The 17,924-nt window shown below is 38.7% G+C and overlaps 1 protein-coding gene across 3 annotated transcripts in view; it reads left to right on the plus strand.

Annotated features, from left to right (window-relative positions):
* Positions 1–17,924, plus strand: part of LOC125461849 (inositol polyphosphate-5-phosphatase A) — a 499,445-nt gene that overhangs the window by 309,204 nt on the left and 172,317 nt on the right. For all 3 annotated transcript variants that reach the window (XM_048551135.2, XM_048551134.2, XM_059653108.1), the window contains exons 5-6: positions 7,371–7,434; positions 10,492–10,595. In XM_048551135.2, the coding sequence (XP_048407092.2) occupies positions 7,371–7,434; positions 10,492–10,595 (168 nt within the window). The remainder of the gene's footprint in view (positions 1–7,370; positions 7,435–10,491; positions 10,596–17,924) is intronic.

Consider the following 17,924-nt stretch of genomic DNA (forward strand, 5'->3'; position numbering starts at 1 on the left):
TTCAGTGATGTTAAAATAAAACTTTCCTTGTCTGTGTATTGTCTTTTTTAAGGTATAACTTTTAAAAAGGATTGAACCATCCACATGAAGGCCTCTTTCAAAGCTCTGTAAACACAATTCCATTTGGAAAAAAATGAGCTTTTTTCTAGTTTTTTGAACAAAATGAATCAAAATAAAAAATCTTACATGACTGTCATGTACTAACTATAAGAAATATGATCGTAATAACTGAAGAAATCTAGAAGTAAGCATGCAGTCTCTGGAGCAGCTGTAAGATCCCTGTTACTTTCTGTCCATGATTTTTAACTTAATTAAGGATGGTGTGAAGGTTACAAACTTCAATGCACAATTTTACATAACAACTAGCCTTTTCCACAATGTCTCCATATTGGTAGAAAATTCTGTGTTCCCTTGAATTCATTGCCTTAGTGTGGAAAATGGGAACAAGTTAAGCTAAAAATATTAGTTTGGCTCCATGAGCAGCAGTGTCACCTCTGGGTTGGTGTGATTCTTTCCAATAGAACTGAGTGCTGATCTAGGCTGGCATTTCCATGTAGAATAAAAACCAAAAGAACTGAGAATGCTGTAAATCAGGGACAAAAGCAAAGTTGCTGAAAAAGCTGAGCAGGTCTGGCTCAGCACTGAGCAAGGATCACCGGACCTGAAACATTAACTCTATTTTTTCCTTCACAGACGTTGCCAGACCTGCTGAGCTTTTCTAGCAACTTTGTTTTAATTTCTGTGAAGAATGTTGGACATTTCTACTGTGGTGGGTGTGGCAACCTAGTTGCTATATAACAGATCAAGAAAATCAAGTTGTAAATTTGATTTTAAAAATACTGATAATCTGTGGGTTAATACCAAGAAACTAATATCCTTCAGGGAAGAAACTCTGGTGTGATCTACTCGTGACTTGCATGTATATAGAGTCATTCACAACTGCCAGACAAGTCTAAGTGCTTCACAACCAATGAAATACTTTCTGAAGTGTAGTCCTAGAGATGTACAGCACGGAAAGAGACCCTTCACTCCAACTTGTTCATGCTGACCAGATATCCTAAATAAATCTCATGCCATTTGACCAGCATTTGTCCCATAGCCCTCCCAAACCCTTTTAAATATTGTAATTGTACCAGCCTCCACCACTTCCTTTGGCAACTCATTTCATACATGCACCACCCTCTCCATGAAAAAGTTGTCCTAACCACTGGTATAATATATGACATATGGCAACAAATTTATACACCACATGGTCCTCTAATAACAATATGAGGATGACCATAAATTCTCAGGACTTCGTGCTAACTCACGTGCTTTTCTCCAAAGCAGTGACATTAGATCCTTTGCATCCAGCCAAGCAAGCAGATGGAACCTCAATTTAATAGCTCATCTGAAAAACAGCCCTCCAATAGTGCAGCATTTTATCAATACTTTACTGGACTGTAAGCCTTGGTTTTTATGCTCAAGCTCTGCAATCGGGCTTGAATGCAAAACATCATGACTCAAAAGCAAGTCTGTTACCAAAACAACTGAAATTAGGCAGTGGATTCTTAATAAACCCACAATGTCTAGAGGTGGGCAGGTACTTTACCCAAACAATATTGATCATGTCTCAGAAACAATAAATAATTTTCTGTCAATGCAAATTGCCTAGTGAACCTCTGAGTCTTTCTTCGTTGATTAGAGATGATAAACATAATAATTAAAGTGAAGAAAGCAAAATAATACCCCAGAAAATTAAAGGGAATTCATTTTACTCTGATATGTAAAGTTTCAATTTCTCCACATTTTTAGTATATTCTTTACATTTTCCAGGATAGAATCAGCACATTAGACTTAAGCTTAACTGACAAAGTCTGTGGCTTTACTTCATATTCTTGGTACAGTCATTTAGCCAACAACATTCAAGTTAAACCAGAGGCTATAAGCATTGTTTCTTAACTCAAGAAACAACTATGAAACTTCTGCCTCGACACATGCAGAGTTCTCATGTCACGAGTGCTGTTGGAATTCCTCACTCTCTTAGGACATTATATAAAACTCTGCTTATCAAATTCAATTTAACTGCCTGATCAATCTTACACACAAACATTCAAATTGGAATTCAGCAGTCAGGCCCCTGAGCCAGATCTGCTATTCATTAAGATCATGCCTATTATGATTGTAAGTTCAAATCTGCATTCTTGCCTATCCTAATAACCCTTTACCCCCTTAACAAGAATCTACCTACCTCTGCCTTGAAAATATTTAAGGATTTTGTTTCCATGGCCATTTTTAGGAAGAAAGTTTCAATGTTTCTTGACCTGCTCTAAGCAAAATTTACCTTGTCTTTTATGAATAGAAACCCATTGAGTTTTACCTATGCCCCTCTAGTTCTAGACTCTCCTGTAAGAGGAAACATGCACTCCACATCTACACTGTGGAGGCCCCTCAGGATCTCACATGCTTCACTCAAATCACTTTATTCTTCAAAACTCCATCACAATGCTATGTTCAGGTGATTCTCCACACAATCTGAAGTCTGATTAGTGTGGCACACATAACCCTGAGGTTCCTTCCAATGCTGCATTCAGTAATTTGAATTCAGGATTGAATTTAAAGATACAGCTTAAATTATTTGATTGAGGGAATCCCTAACGCCTATAGTGATAGCATACCTATGCTCCAAAAAGTGACGTGACATTTGTGAGCAGTGAGAATTAGCAGAACTTGCAGAGATTGATTTGCCAAGCATAGTGATCTTTGCAGCATCTTTCTTAGCATCCTCTTCAGTAACATTTCTGGTAGCTGTTCACTTTACGTTCAGCACTTGGGACCTCTTCATAAAACTATTCTGTCGTGCCAAGTGATACCAAATCTACTCTGTTAACACAGTAGTGTTTCTGAAGTTAAAATAGCTAAAATCAGCCACAGAACAGTTTTTCCCAAAACCTGAGAGCATCCTTGTCATAAAGGCGATTCACTTTGAGTAATTTGAAAGGGCGTCTCTTGCTGGCCTCCCTCATTTGCCACTTTCAGAAAGCCTGGTGCAGAGTATTTGGGTCATAGGAGGAATGCTCATCAATTAAATGTATGATAGTATTTTGCATTGGATGAACTAATATGTCAAGGAGATGGGCAAGACCTCATGTTTGGGCTTTTGACAAATCAGCAAATGTTTAATCTCAAGATGTGCCGGTTCTCATAAATAATGCAGCGATCACTGAGATAGAATTCCGTGAGAATCTTTTCCCAGGAACTGCAGTTGGGAAAGAAAAGTCGACTAAATCACTTCCTTTCAGGTTGCATCTTTAGGAAGCCAACTTTTCATTTTGTAGTTTCATTATCTCAGAACACCCAGCAAAGGAATCCCTGACATCGTACTTTGGAAAGAAAATTATATTTTGGCTGTTTCCAGCTTATAGGCATTTGCCTCAGATGTGGTGATAACCTTTTCTGATTTTTTTTTTGCATTTTATTTTTAGCTTGCTAAATGTGGAAATGTATCAGGGATTTTTTATTTGCAAAATACACATATTCTGTATCCGTACCAATGCACAGGGAAATAATAAAGGAACTACTGCACTATGATTCACAGATTTATTTGCTGTAATTATCCCTTCAGTTTGGGCTTCGTGAGAGCATACAATATGGGACGTGCAGGCATGTGAACAGTGAAGAAATTTCAGTGATGTGTGTACAGTATAGGTAAATATGTCAGTTACCGAGGTGCAGGCTCTCTTCCCATCATTCAAGCAGTGAGTGCAAGATTTGAAGGCAAGAGCATGGAAGTTGTTCTTAGGCAGTCAGCTGCAACGCAATCATGAGAGATAATGTCAGCAGGGTCAATGGAATGTCCTAGTGAAATAGTGAGATGGCATTTCAGTTAGCATTACATAAATGACAGTCCATTTGACCCTGGTTCTAAAATAGACGGTCACTCAAAATATGACGAGGGAGGGCACAAGTTCTACGTTTCTGTCCTGTGCTGTCTCACCTTGTCCTATTTGATAATATCCACAGAGAATTAATAATGGTCCTTGATATGTAACACATTGTGTTCGTAATGATATACCTAAGATTTGTTAGATTTGTTTATTGTTTGAAGCGCACAAGGAAGTAATGTATTCATCAATCATTACCTGGAAAACGTGAGGCTTGTGTTGACTGAAAGAAACTTGATTTCTAATCTTTTGCACAATGTATGCGCATTGAATCCTATGATATTTGAAGAATTTAAGTAGTACATAACTATAGGCTCAAGGTATATGACTCTAGGCTTGAGTTGAATGTTATTGGAAATTTAATGGCGCCATTTAAAGTCTCAAAAATAGAACTGATGTGCAGTTATTGTGAGCCATAATGGAATAGATTGTCCCAGTTTACTGCTATTTAACTAAACATCTGAGTACAATACTCAGCGTTTGATTTTAAATACCAATGGGAATGGGATCAGATGAAGGCAGACACTAAAAATAGCTCCACTGGCTCCTGTGACTGTGTCTGTCAGTCTCTCTCTTTCTCTCTTCTCCGCGCCCACCGCCCAAAGCCTCTCTCTGTCTCTCTCTGACGCTCACACTCACACACACACACTCTCTCTCTCTCTCTCTCTCGCTCTCTCTCTCACACACACACACACACACACACACACACACACACACAGTGGGTGGGTGGTCAATTAATGTAGATAAGGGACAAATAAGGATTTCTCAATTGTGTTTTGTTGACAGTGGTTACCAATTTAACTGCTGGGAGGAGGCCTCCTGACAGCAGGTTCAAAGCCAATGCTCCAGGCAAGCCTGGACACGTGTTTCCTGGCTGCAAAAGCTATTTTGTTAATTAAAATTCTGAAAAACATTGGATAAAGGGTGCCTCCATTTTGAAGCACCGTCTTTTTTACTAAGCTGTCATCACGCACTGCTGCTACTTCCAAACAGGAAAGCATCTGATTGGTCTTTAGGCTTTGCAAACCCCCAACCTATCTTCTGGGCAATAATTGACAACCAAAAGGAAATGAGTGACTGACTGTTTCTAACACAGGACAAGCTTGAGGTATAAACATCTGAAATTAGGAGCAGTAGTCAGATTGTCAGCCACTTGAGCCTGATCTGCCATTCAGTAAGATCTTGGCTGAGCTGATTGTTACCTCAATTCCTTCCTATCCCCAATAACCTTTGACTTCCCTGTTGGTGCCTTAAAAATACAAGTCTCGAACTTTCCAGGTAATGATTTGTTTGTGTCATGATATTTGCTCATATTTATAATGATAATTTTCACTGTAAACTGTTGGCTATGATGATGAACCAAATATATCAAAGAACTTCTTCTTGTAAGCCTTTCCATGTCATTTTCTCTGAATTTTATAATGTCCACAGATTTTTGACCAAAAAAGTGTGTTTAGTGAATTTATGTAATGAACTATAGCCAGTCAAATTAATGTCTTCCATGCTTTTGGAATTCCTTGCCACAGAGAACTGTGAGGCCAGACTCACAGGGCTGAGATAGATATGATTTTTGGTTGGTAGAAGGATCATATGTTATGGGGAAAGGCAGGAAGGTAGATGCAAGGAATGTCGGATCAACCATGATCCATTTGAATGGCAGAGCAGGCTCAAGGGGCCGAACAGCCTACTGCTGTTCATATTTTTTATGGTCTTTTAAAGTACCCACTAAAGATTTGGTTTTCAAGCCTCCGGCTATCTACAAAGCTTGAACTTTGAATTTAAAATATCAGAGAAGTTGTATAGAGTTTCTGATCACATTTGTATATTCTAAGCATTTCATGCACTCTGAGTAAATATCAATTGTAGAATTTCCCTGTATGCAATATAAAGTGTATGATCTGAAGCAGAAAGATTAACCTCATCTAGTCAGGGTTTACCTCCTCCAGAAAACTTCCAAATGATTTACAGATCGAATTATTGAGCATTTATTTTGGGCAAGAGTTACTTAAAATATGAAGTTTTATGTTATGAAGTGCACAGACATGCAATATGTGGGGTTTTTTTTTGATTGCAACTTTCCTTTCCAACAATCAACATGGCTATTTATTAATAAATGAGTTTCTTTTTTGCAATTGAAATGTTGAAAATACGATAAAATAATGTTTCGTTTCTAGTCTATTTTATGAATTAAATGATAATTTGAAGAAATTAAGTACTGGGCAATTGCATAAACTGTTAATTTTCAGACATTTTAATAAGTGTTTTTACTTTATGCAACATGGTGCTTATGATGTTAGCCTTGGGTTGTGGCTTTAAGACGCTTGAGCACATGATCTGGGCAGACACTTCAGTGCAGTATCAAGGGAGTGCTTCACTGTTCAAGATTCTCCATGAAACTATAAGGTCCCAGAGCCATGTGTCCCAAGATTCCAAACTGCTTGATCCTGGCTTGCCTTTCTAATTGCTGCAAGACCCCAGCATCTATCCAATTACTACCAAAACCCTATTGGGCGAATTCTGATATATCAGAGAGAATAAAGATATATTTAACAAATAAATTTTGGTAATTGTAAGTGAAATTATTTTTCCAAGAAAATCATCTCAGAAGAATTTGATCAGCTAATGCTTTGCTTTGATAGAATTGACTGAGTGAAGAGTAGGAGGGTAATTTATTAATATTTCTCGAGTACTTTGTGGCATTCAAATGAGATGTGAGAATTGGTACTGCAGTATTATCATCTTATCTCCAAGTTGTGTTGCCATCTAGGAAAACACTACCCTCATACTTCAGTCTTGCAGAATTTGCTGTGTTAAGCAAACACATGATTACTTTAACGAACATTGGTTGCACAAAAATTCGAAGACATCCATATAGTTATCTGTATAAAGCGTTTAGGAAAACTCAGAAACATGAAAATTGATCTCATAGGCCTTTGAGCTTTAGGAACTCCACTGCAAGGAGATATGGTTAGTAGCAGCAGGTTGCAGCAAGCTAGATTCTGGAACCAAGTTAAAGAGAGGAGGAACTCAACTTGATTGACAAAGACATTAGCCAAACAGAAAGCATCAGAGGATTCACAGAAATAAGAGTTAGCAAAGCCTAATCAACCATCTCAGAATTCCAAACATAAGTTTGCAAAGAACAAACAACCTATGAAAGTAATGAAATTGTGGCTAAAAAACCAATACGTGGCCTCCAAGGTGTGATGATTGAGATATACGTAGTATGGGCATACATAATACAGACTTCTTTTAAATATATAAAGGAAAATACAGGCAGACACTCATGATTTAGGTAAGTGGAAGTACTTTGCTAATTGCAGGAACAATTAGGTAACTTTTTTTAATAGCTGTAGTTTACTTTTAGATTTGCAAAAGCACAATTCATCCTTTGCAAATATATTGCATAAATTAGTGTTAAATAAAACTTCTGTGTTTCTTTTGCAGGCTTTAGGAAATCTTTACTTTCTTCACGAGTCTTTGAAAAATACCTATCAATTTGATTTTAAAGGTAATCCTTACTGTACTACTTATTGTAAGATGGCACATAGTTAGTGAGCCCAATTCTATATTTGCATTGAAGTTAATGCAGCTGGTGGCTTTGGTGTTTTAACTGGCATCAGTTTAAGTGAATCAGTGTCCTTTAACTTATATTGACTTCTGACATTTGACTTATTGCTTAGCATCATGAAACAATAGCTGCTCAAAGCGTCAGTTACATTCCGCACATACATTCATGAACATTTTTAAAAATAGTACGTATATTCACAGGACACGGGTGTCACAGTAATTGCCCTTGAAAGGGTGATAACGAACCAACTTCCTTAAAAATGAGTAGTTTTTTAGGTTATTTCAGAGGGCACTACATGTGGGTTCCTGTGGGTTTGAGAGTCACATAAAGGTCAGGTAAGTTAAGGCAGTAGATTTGCTTCTCTAAAGATATTACTAATCCATACGTGTTTTTATGACAATCTCAGGCTTCATAGTCATCATTACTGATATTAACATTTTATTCCAGATTTAATTAATTCATCAAACTTAAATTCCCAGATACTGTGGTGGAATTTGAACTCGTGTCTAGGTCATTAATCCAGGTTTACCACTCTATTAGTATAACCAATATATCATCATACCCAAGAGCGTACAATATTTTCTGGAACAATTTGTGTAGGCAATTATTTTTTTAAAAGTGTGAACTGATGCTTGAAGTTGTAATGCAACAGAGATTAAAAAGGCTTTATTTTGAAACTGTTTAGTTTAAAAGAACATCATTCCATCTGACATTAAAGAAGTGCTTTACTCTACTAAGCATCAGAAATGAAGATAATGTTATAAAAACAATTAGAATTCACTTTAATATAAATACTGGTGATTTGCAAATGTTTATTACGTGCCCTATTATTCTTCCACAATGTAATATTTCAAGACTGTAAAATGAGATGATAAAATATTTGTTTAATTTGATGTGTTACTGAACACTGCAGATTCAAATTTACTGTATTGCCACTTCTGTAGAAAGGACAATATTTCAGCAAAGATGGATATTTCCTTTTGCTCTAATGATTTGGAATGATCTTCTAACAAATTATTGACACATACAGAATTGACATTTCATTGACACCCAATAAATAGAACTGCAGATCAAGATCCAATATTTGAATGTATGGTTGTTGCAAAGCAAACAAATTCTCCTTTTCATCGTTGGTGCGTAAACCAAAACAGCTTTCTTATGTGAGATCTTATTTTGTGCAATCAAGAATTCATCCACTTATAACCCTTCTTGATGTTGAAGAGCTGATTTTTTCTATGAAACGTGGGGTTAAAGTGGGAGTCAAACCTGCAGCAGCAGCAGTTTGATCCTGGGGTGACTATCAATTAAGCGGAGGGCTGTCAGCTCAGTAGCTGCAGCATGGATACCTGGAGAGGCAGTGTCTTGGGTTTGGAAATACTGTAACCTACTGTGGGGTCACACTAAGTCCTGGAGCCTGCTGCAATGCCACCAGAGCTTGCCTGCCAGTTTCCCAACTGTGTTGAGTTGGGAAAATGTTGCCCAAATGCCTTTTATCAAAGTGTCCGTCAGCCTTTCACCATCTTATAAAAGAGATACTCATATCTCAAGCCCCCCTCAATAGCAGTCATTTTCCAGTCATGGTAACGTTCGAGGGAATTTATAAACAAAAAAAAATTATTGGTTCTTTCTACTGCCATATCTACTGAGGGTGCCACCTAATAATTTGTGCGTTTGCAATCTAACTTCTCTCTGCATCACATAAGATGTACTAATGGTCAATTTAAATATTGTTATGTTAGTAGTTAATCTAATTGTGAAATTCCAGAAGTATGTTTTTTTTTAATTCTTACATTAATGATATCAACAATCAATGTGTATGACCCTTTTTTTATGACACAGAAAGTGAGCCATTGGTTCCAATCACTATTAGATGGCCAATTTCACAGTTCTCGTCCCATACCAGTTCAATTATTTATCTGCTTCGCCTTGAATATGTTATCCTACCCCATACCTCAAGTCAGATTCTCTTCAACTGTAACTCCCAGCACATGCTCCAAACATCATAATACACCTCACCTTCTTGTGATGCTGCCACTCCTGATGCTGACTGCCAGCATTTTATTCAGACTCATCAACAACATTGTTAGCACAAGCTAGATTTTGGAAACAGTGAAATAATAAGGCAGCCAAAAATTTGCATTACAATCAAAAGATGCAGATTAATTACACATCACAATCACTGTTCCTATTCTTGAGGGTGATCAAATTTAGCCTCCTTACCCTATTATCTGTATGGTATTTGAGCCAGTCATAATTTCCTTCTAGGTTGTTATATCTAAAGTGTGTTGTTAAAACTGTATTTTGAGATTTAAAAAAATACTGCTATATATTAAGGAGGAATCTTGTTTTTCACTAAAATGCTTAGGATCACAATGTAATAGGAAGGCATCTTCTCTCATCAGCCATATTTTCTGTTGAAAGAAAAAGGCTTTGCATCAAGGGTTGTCCTGACTTCACATGAAGAAAAGATTAACTAGTAGTTTAAAATAAAACTGACCCGACCTGTAGGGATTGACTGGAAATTTCTTCCAGGTTCCCCTACTACTGCTGTAACCTTGGCAGGAACTTTACTTGGATAGGAAGTGGGATGTGTACCAATTTTTTGGCAAAGATATAGCAGAGTGTGGAGGAATCTCAAAGAAAATTCCTGCTGATTGTGAAGAGGCAGTTTCCTCTTCAACTCAATTGTTGTAGAGAATTTCTTTTGAGCAGCAATAAAGAACACATCAAGAATATTGACATTTATTGAAGCTGGAATCTATGAGTGAATGTATGGAGCTGGTTCAAACTGTGTACACAGCATGTTAATTTGAAAATATCTACAAATTAACAAACACCATCATGCATTGTGAAAGTTTTATGTAGCGCTGGTATACCGTAGACAGACAACAGAATCTACAAATTATGTTCCACTAAGAGTGATCAAACATACAGATCTTATTTAAAAACAGCCATCTCTTAGGTGAAATTTATATTGTGTGATTTCTTTTCTTCAAGCTAAAAAGTTCAAGAAAGTAACGGGTAAAGAAATCTACTCAGAAACGTTAGAAAGTACACCCATGCTGGAAAAAGAGAAATTTCCACAAGATTACTTCCCCGAGGTAGGTTGCTCAGTTTTTTGAATCACATAATACACAAAGTCAACTTGTAAAGTCATATGAAATTATCATTGTACTTGTACCTCCAAGAAATCATGTCATTTAATGGTCTGTCAAATAAGATAGCTGCCTTAAGATGATTTGTGCTGCAAGTTTGGGAAGAGCGGCAGGATACATCTCTTAAGCTTGTTTTACCATTGTCCTGTGAATTATTTTCATTGTGATGATGATGAGGTTTATAAGATTATTGTTTTTGGGACTATAGCTTTAAATTTAGGGTTAACAAAAGGAATTATACGACTTGTTTTGAAGTCTACTTGATAGTAAGTCGGAATGGTTTGATTATCAGAGATGAAAGGAAGGTTTGTAACATTTTACTAGGAAGAAGATGCAAGGGAATTGTAAAGGAAAATGTAGAGTTAATGTTTTGGGTCCGGTGACCCTTCCTCAGAACTGAGTTCGGAGCAAGTTTCACAAAACGTTAACTCAGTTTTTTCCCTTCACAGATGCTGAGCTTTTCCAGCAACGTTATTTTTGTTCCTGATTTATACCATCCGCAGTTCTCTCAGTTGTTCTTTTGCAAGGTCATTGTACTTGGAAACAATATCTGTAGTTTCTAGATTTGTAATGAATAAACTCTGAGTTTTCCAAACTTCTAGAAAGGTGCTGAAATATCAGATTGTATTCTGTTATACTGTATGTTGTCCATGCGCTTCTAAGATGAAAGGGAGATGAGAACAAATATAGCTAATTAGCATTAGGATTCAAGATTAATGTGTTCACATTGCCATGAGGAAGCCATTTTTGAGATCAGGTTACGGACTTCCTTTCAAATCACTGTTTATCTTCAGAAAGACAGCCGAGAAGGGAACTGCTTGGCTTTTTGAGCTACTGCAGCTGGATGCAGGAGGCAAACAGTCTTGAGTTGAAGTGCTACATCCTCCAGTTATATGTGAGTTCTAACACACACATATGTATGGAAATACATGGGGATTAGGATCGTTCCTCTGTCTACTGATACATAAAGCCGGCAGAGCACGTACTTCCATCTATTTCAGCAGCTAGCTGTTTCTTGGAACATGTCACCTGCAGCTAAGTCTAGAGATCTGCCTTTCCACAACATGCATGGCTGACCATGAAACTCACAGTCTTAGCACCTGCCATTGTCAGATTGAAAAGAATTAAAGATTGATACCTAACCAGTTTGACCTTGTTATTAAAGCACTGTTTGTGGCCATCATGTCCTGGAGTAAGACTTGAAACCAGACCTCCTTGCTCAGAGGTATGAATGCTACTTCCTGTTCTATGAGACCTCGCCCATTCAAATATATAAATGAGTATAAAAGCAGAATGTTCATTTCTGTAGGTTAATACATATTCAAGAAAGTAAGCAGGATTTAGCCAACATTTTTTCCTTTTATAATAAAAGTTTTGATGTTTGGAATCTTCCTCTTTCAGCTAATAACTGGAAGTTCAAATTCCTCACTAAAAGTTATCGGTCTGTACAGAATTTGTAACATTGCGTAACTCACATAAAGGAAACAGCCTGTATTCTATTGCATTAATTTGGATACTGAAAAATAGTAGTGCTAAAAACAAATCACTAAAAACAAAACTGGTTTAAAAATCTATTGATGTTGGAGACCTTGACTTGAGGTCATATGACATTGTTTTGTGGGTCATGCAGTAACTCACAGCAGCATAATTGGGGAGACCAAAGTGATACCATGTGTACATTGTACATACGAAAACAGTACTTGTTTGTTTGCTTATATTTTTTCAACTGCATTCGCTAATTGAAATCTGCAGTGAGCATGCTTCTACAATTTAGGCCCAGCATCCTTTATTTGCCAATTACATTTTCACAAAACTTCCGCACTATGCTTTTAAAATTTGTCCAAAAATCTCTTGCATCATTTTAGAGTACCATATAAATCAAAAATTGTCCTATTATATCCATAATTGAATATTGCTTTCAATAAATAAGGCAGAATAATTATAACTGGTAAATATATCAGACAGAGAACATTGTTCTCCATCTTAGTAATAACCTGTTCCATTCTGGAACTGACAGATATGCAAACGATCCTTTCAATTGCTCTAAGACTGATTTCTTTCTCTTTAGTACTGCCGCTTAAAGATGATCTAAAAGTAATTACATTGATTGAGGTATAATGCAATCCAAAATAATTACAATTCACTGCATATAAAACTAACAAAACTTTTCATGGTGATTTATTGTACCTCTTGGCTGTATATGAATCTTAAATGATGCCTTTGGGACCAGCACTTGAGATAATGTTAGGCTATTTAAAAAAAACAGATTTGTGTAGTCTATCAGATCTGAATAATTTTTTGCCAGTAGTGAGAAATTGGTTGTTATCATACATCACAGATACTGCTCAAAGCTCTTATGAAAGAAGAATTAATTTCACTAATGCTTTAATGTGAACCTTTCATGAACAAAGCTGTACAAGGATAACCTTGTAGGGGTCCCCAGTTTCTCAATAGTGATTTATGTCATCTTTTAATAAAGGAAACAGCCTGTATATAATCCATCTGCCGTGCAAAGCAGGGACTCTGACTTACGCTACATGGGATTTTTCATTTCCCTTTTTATTTCACACTGCAGACTGATGAAAGGCTTCAAGGAAGACTAATATAGCCTAGTTTACACTCAGTGTTGCTAAATTGATTGTAATTCCAGCTTTAAATTATACTGAACCCCTTCCCCACCTCCCTCTGTAATTCTCATCAAAAAGTTGGATTACTCCAGAAGAGCACTGAATGTATGGAATGAAAATTTGTGGGGCTATTTCTCTGTTTCACCTTTGAATAGAGTCATACAGTCATACAGCAGGGAAGTAAACCCTGCAGTCTAACAAGTCTATTCCAAGCATTATCCCAAACTAAACTAGCCCCACTTGCATGCACTTAGCCCATATCCCTCCAAACCTTTCTTATTCATGTACTCATCCAAATGACTTTTACACATTGTAACTGTACCCATATCCATCACCTTCTCTGAATGTTCATTCCACACACAAACCACTGTCTCTGTAAAAAAGTTGCCTCTCATTGTCTTTTTTAAATCTTGCTCCTCTCTCACGTTAAAATTATGCCCTGTAGTCTTGAAATCCTTCGCTCCAGGGAAAAGACACCTTCCATTCACCTTATCAATACCCCCCATGATTTTATAAGCCTCAACCTCTCACGCTCCAGTGGAAAAAGTCCCAGCCTATCCAGTCTCTCCCTATACCTCACACCTTCCATTCCTGGCAACATCATGGTAAATCTCTTCTGAACCCTCTCCAGATTAATAATTTCCTTCTAAGAGGGCGACCTGAACTGGATACTGTACTCCCGAAGAGGCCTCACCAACGTCCTGTATAACCTCAACATGACATGCCGATTCTTACACTCAAAGGTCTGAGCAATGAAGGCAAGTGTGTTGAGCACCTTCTTAACCAGCCTGCCTACATATGACACAAACTTCAAAGAATTATGTACTTGAACCCTTAGGTCTCTTGCTTCGACAACATCACACCCTGGTAATGACCTCCTACAATCTCTTCCGTCCAACAGAAGATACAGAAGCCTGAACACATGCACAAGCAGTTTCAGGATCAGCTTCTTTCCAGCTGTTTTCAGGCTGTTGATTGGGCTGTAGCAGCAAATGATGTAACCTGTGTGCCTCTATGTCTTTTTGATCTATATATCCTTTATTTGCTGTGATCTGCCTGTACCACTTGTAATCAAAGATTTTCACTGTATTTCGATACACGTAACAATAAAATCAGTCAATCAATCAATCAGTCAATCAACTACAGAAGGTCCTACTTTTAGTTATATAAATCCTGCCATTGTTTGTTTTACAAAAATGCAATTTCTCACATTTATCCAAATTAAACTCCATCTTCCACTCTTCAATCCATTGACCCAATTGATCAAGATCTTTTTGCAATCTTGGATAACATTCTTCACTGTCCATCATACCACCAATCTTGGTGTCATCCAAAAAGTTACTAACCATGCCTTCTATATTCTCATCTAAATTATTTATACAAATGACAAACAAAAGTAGACTCAGCACAGACTTCACCTCCACACCATCACTCTATGCCTCCTGTCATTAAGCCAATTTTGTATCCAATTGGAAACCTCAACGTGAATCCTGTGTGATCTAGCTTTGCCAGTTAATCATGTAGAACCTTGTCAAAGGCTTTCCAAGTAAGCAATATCTACCGCTCTTCCCTTATCAATCTTCTTGTTCACTTCCTCAAAAAACTTAATCAAGTTTGTGAGACACTATTTCCCTCATACAAATCATGCTGACTAGCCCTAATCAGTCCTTGTCTCTCCAAATGTATATCAATCCTGTCTTTCAGAATCACCTGCAACAACTTACCACTGAAGGTGGACTTGAATGTCTATAGTTCCCAGACTTCTCCTTACGTCCCTTCTTAAACAACGGCACACTCTGCAGTCTTCTGGAACCTTACCTATAGTAATAAATGATACAAATATTTTTGCAAGGGACCCTGCAATTTCCCCCCTAACTTCTCACTATACCCTGAGATACCCAGGATCAGGGGATTTATCCACCTTTACGTTTTCTAAGACATCCAGCAAATCCTCTTCTGTATTGTGAACTGTTTTCAAAACATTAGTGTTTATTTCCCTGAGTTCTCTAGAGACCGTTTCTTTCTCCACAGTCATTTATAAAACTGAGGAAGAAGTAAACACACAATAAATGACTACTTTACGTCTTGGTATTGTCAAATTCATTGTAATTCTACGAAGTCAGTTCAAAGTTCATTGAAGACTATAATAAGTTCATAAGATGTAGGCCATTAATGTGCCTGTAACTCTCTGACCAACCACTAAGAGGCACATGAGTAAAGATTTGATTGTCTTGCCTTTTCAGTTTTCTTTCTATCAGATGAGCAAAAACATTTACACTAAATGAAATGATCATCAGTACGAAAGTAAAAATCTGTTGTGGAAACCGTTGCTGAGGGCAAATGTCCTGTCATTCTTTGTACTGTTCAACGTTATTTCAACAAGCTGTTGAAACAGAGCATCCTTTCACTCTTGCTGTTTGAAAATTAGCTATGCTGGAGGACCGGGCAGTAGGGTTTATCAAGTTGTTTATGTGTATTTGGCAGTAGGTAGTCTAAGATTTCTAGTTGCCAGCCCATGACAGTTAATGGTCTGCCTGCATCAGTATCCATCCTGAATCCTGGCTTATGATATTAACATCAATCACATTTAAGTGGGGAAGGAATAACATGGTTATATCTGCTGTCCGTTTTACACTATCTCCACCTTATTTATACAAGTTTTACTGTGTCATAACTTACAAATATACTTTATTTTTCCCAGCCCAGCGCACACCCGTGCCCACCACCCACTCCAGAGAGAGAAGAGAGGATGGGTACTCAGTCGTGCTTCCCAAAAAGTCTATAACTGTGTAACGTGATATCTGTTGAGCTTCATTTTATATAGGAGCATCAGCACGTGCTGCAACATGTTCTGCTGGTGGATTTCGAGTCATCACCATCCAAAGCATTTATGTTACTCAGGGCAACTACATAGCCACCTGTCACATGGCACAAGTGGCTGTCCACGGACAGATTGAGCAGGCCCTGGATTGGACTGAAGATTTCATTAGCTTACCTATGGAAGATCATAGTGGTGATGTAGAGCACTGTCACTATACATCATGTCTTGAAACGCTGTGGTCAAAGGAGTACGCTCATTTGGCTGGACATGGCCCTTTATCACTGACCAGTATCAGGTGTGACGTCCGTCAGTCTCGAGAGACCATGGATCTACGCCTGGTGAGTTTTGATTCAGCTGCTGGTGATAGCGCAGCGTCTGTTGTGGCTGGACAGGCCCACACAGGGTGACAGTCTCGGTTGCAGCGACAACATTTGAAGACTCTCTCCTCCAGTGTTGCTGTGTTGCTGTCTTTCCATCGAGCGCGCTTTTCCTCAGAGATAAGCCTCAGTTTCTTCTCTCCTCGCTCCAGCCCTCTGCGTAGTTCCCGTCTCTAGCGTGAACAATCTTTTGCGACGTCATCTCATCTCTCAATGGCCAGGTCCATGACTTCATGTCCCTTTTGCAGACATCCTTGAATGAGGTCGTCCTCGTGCTGTCTTGCCGATGGCCAATTCCCTGTACAGCACATCTTTCGGGATCCTCCCGTCCGGCGTACGATGTGCGTGACCCAACCAGCGGAGGCGGTGTTGTTGGAGTAGGGTGAAGAGACTAGGTACCTGGGCACGGGTGAGGGTACCAGTGTTGATGACTTGGTCGGTCCACTTGATGTCCAGAATGCGTCTCAGGCTGCAAAGGTGGAAAGCGTTGAGACGCCGCTCTTGTCTGGAGTAGAGGCTCCAGGTCTCGCTGCCGTAAAGCAGTGTACTGAGGACGCACGCCCTGTAGACTGCAATCCTGGTGTTCATAGTTGGCTTTTTGTTCTCCCAGACTCTCTTGGTCAGCCTGGAGAATGTGGAGGATGCTCGTCTGATCCGCCTATTGATCTCAGAGTCCAGGGAGAGGCTGTCTGTGATGGTGGAGCCGAGGTATGTGAATTCGTGGACTACCTCCAGCTCGTAGTTGTTGATGGTGATGACAGGGGGGTGCGGAACGCCTTGACCCAGTACGTTGGTCTTCTTCAGGTTAATAGTCATGCTGATTTCCTGACAGGCTCTTGAGGGGTTGTCCATGAGGCACTGCAGTTGCTCTTCAGAGTGTGCTGCCAACGCTAAATTGTCTGCAAACATGTCTCTAAGAGTACTTCACGAACCTTGGATTTTGCCCTCAGCCAGGACAGAACAGCCTTCCGTCCGATCTGGTGTGGAGGTAGACACCATCAGTTGATGTTCCAAATGCATGTTTCAGCATGACTGCAAAGAAGATGCCGAACAGGGGGTGGGCAAGCACACAGCCCTACTTCACACCACTGCAGATGTTGAAAGCCTCCGAAGAAGAGCCATCAAATTGAACAACACCTTTCATATCCGCGTGATTGGACTATTCTGAAGAGCCTCGGAGGACAACCAATCCTGGCGAGGATTTTGAACAAGCCTTCTCTGCTCACAAGGTCGAATGCCTTCATGAGGTCAATGATAGCAACGCAGAGTGGCTGTCTTTGCTCTCGGCATTTCTCTTGTCGCTGTCGGAGGGAGAAGACCATGACGATTGTGGAGCGTTCTGACCTGAAACCGCACTGAGATTCGGGCTATACCCTTTTGGCGATTTTCTGTTGCCTGTTCAGGACCACGCGGGTGAAGACCTTCCCAACGATGCTCAGCAGTGAGATTC

This window comes from Stegostoma tigrinum, chromosome 20 (genome assembly GCF_030684315.1).
Source record: "Stegostoma tigrinum isolate sSteTig4 chromosome 20, sSteTig4.hap1, whole genome shotgun sequence".
In the NCBI taxonomy this organism is placed as follows: Eukaryota; Metazoa; Chordata; class Chondrichthyes; order Orectolobiformes; family Stegostomatidae; genus Stegostoma; species Stegostoma tigrinum.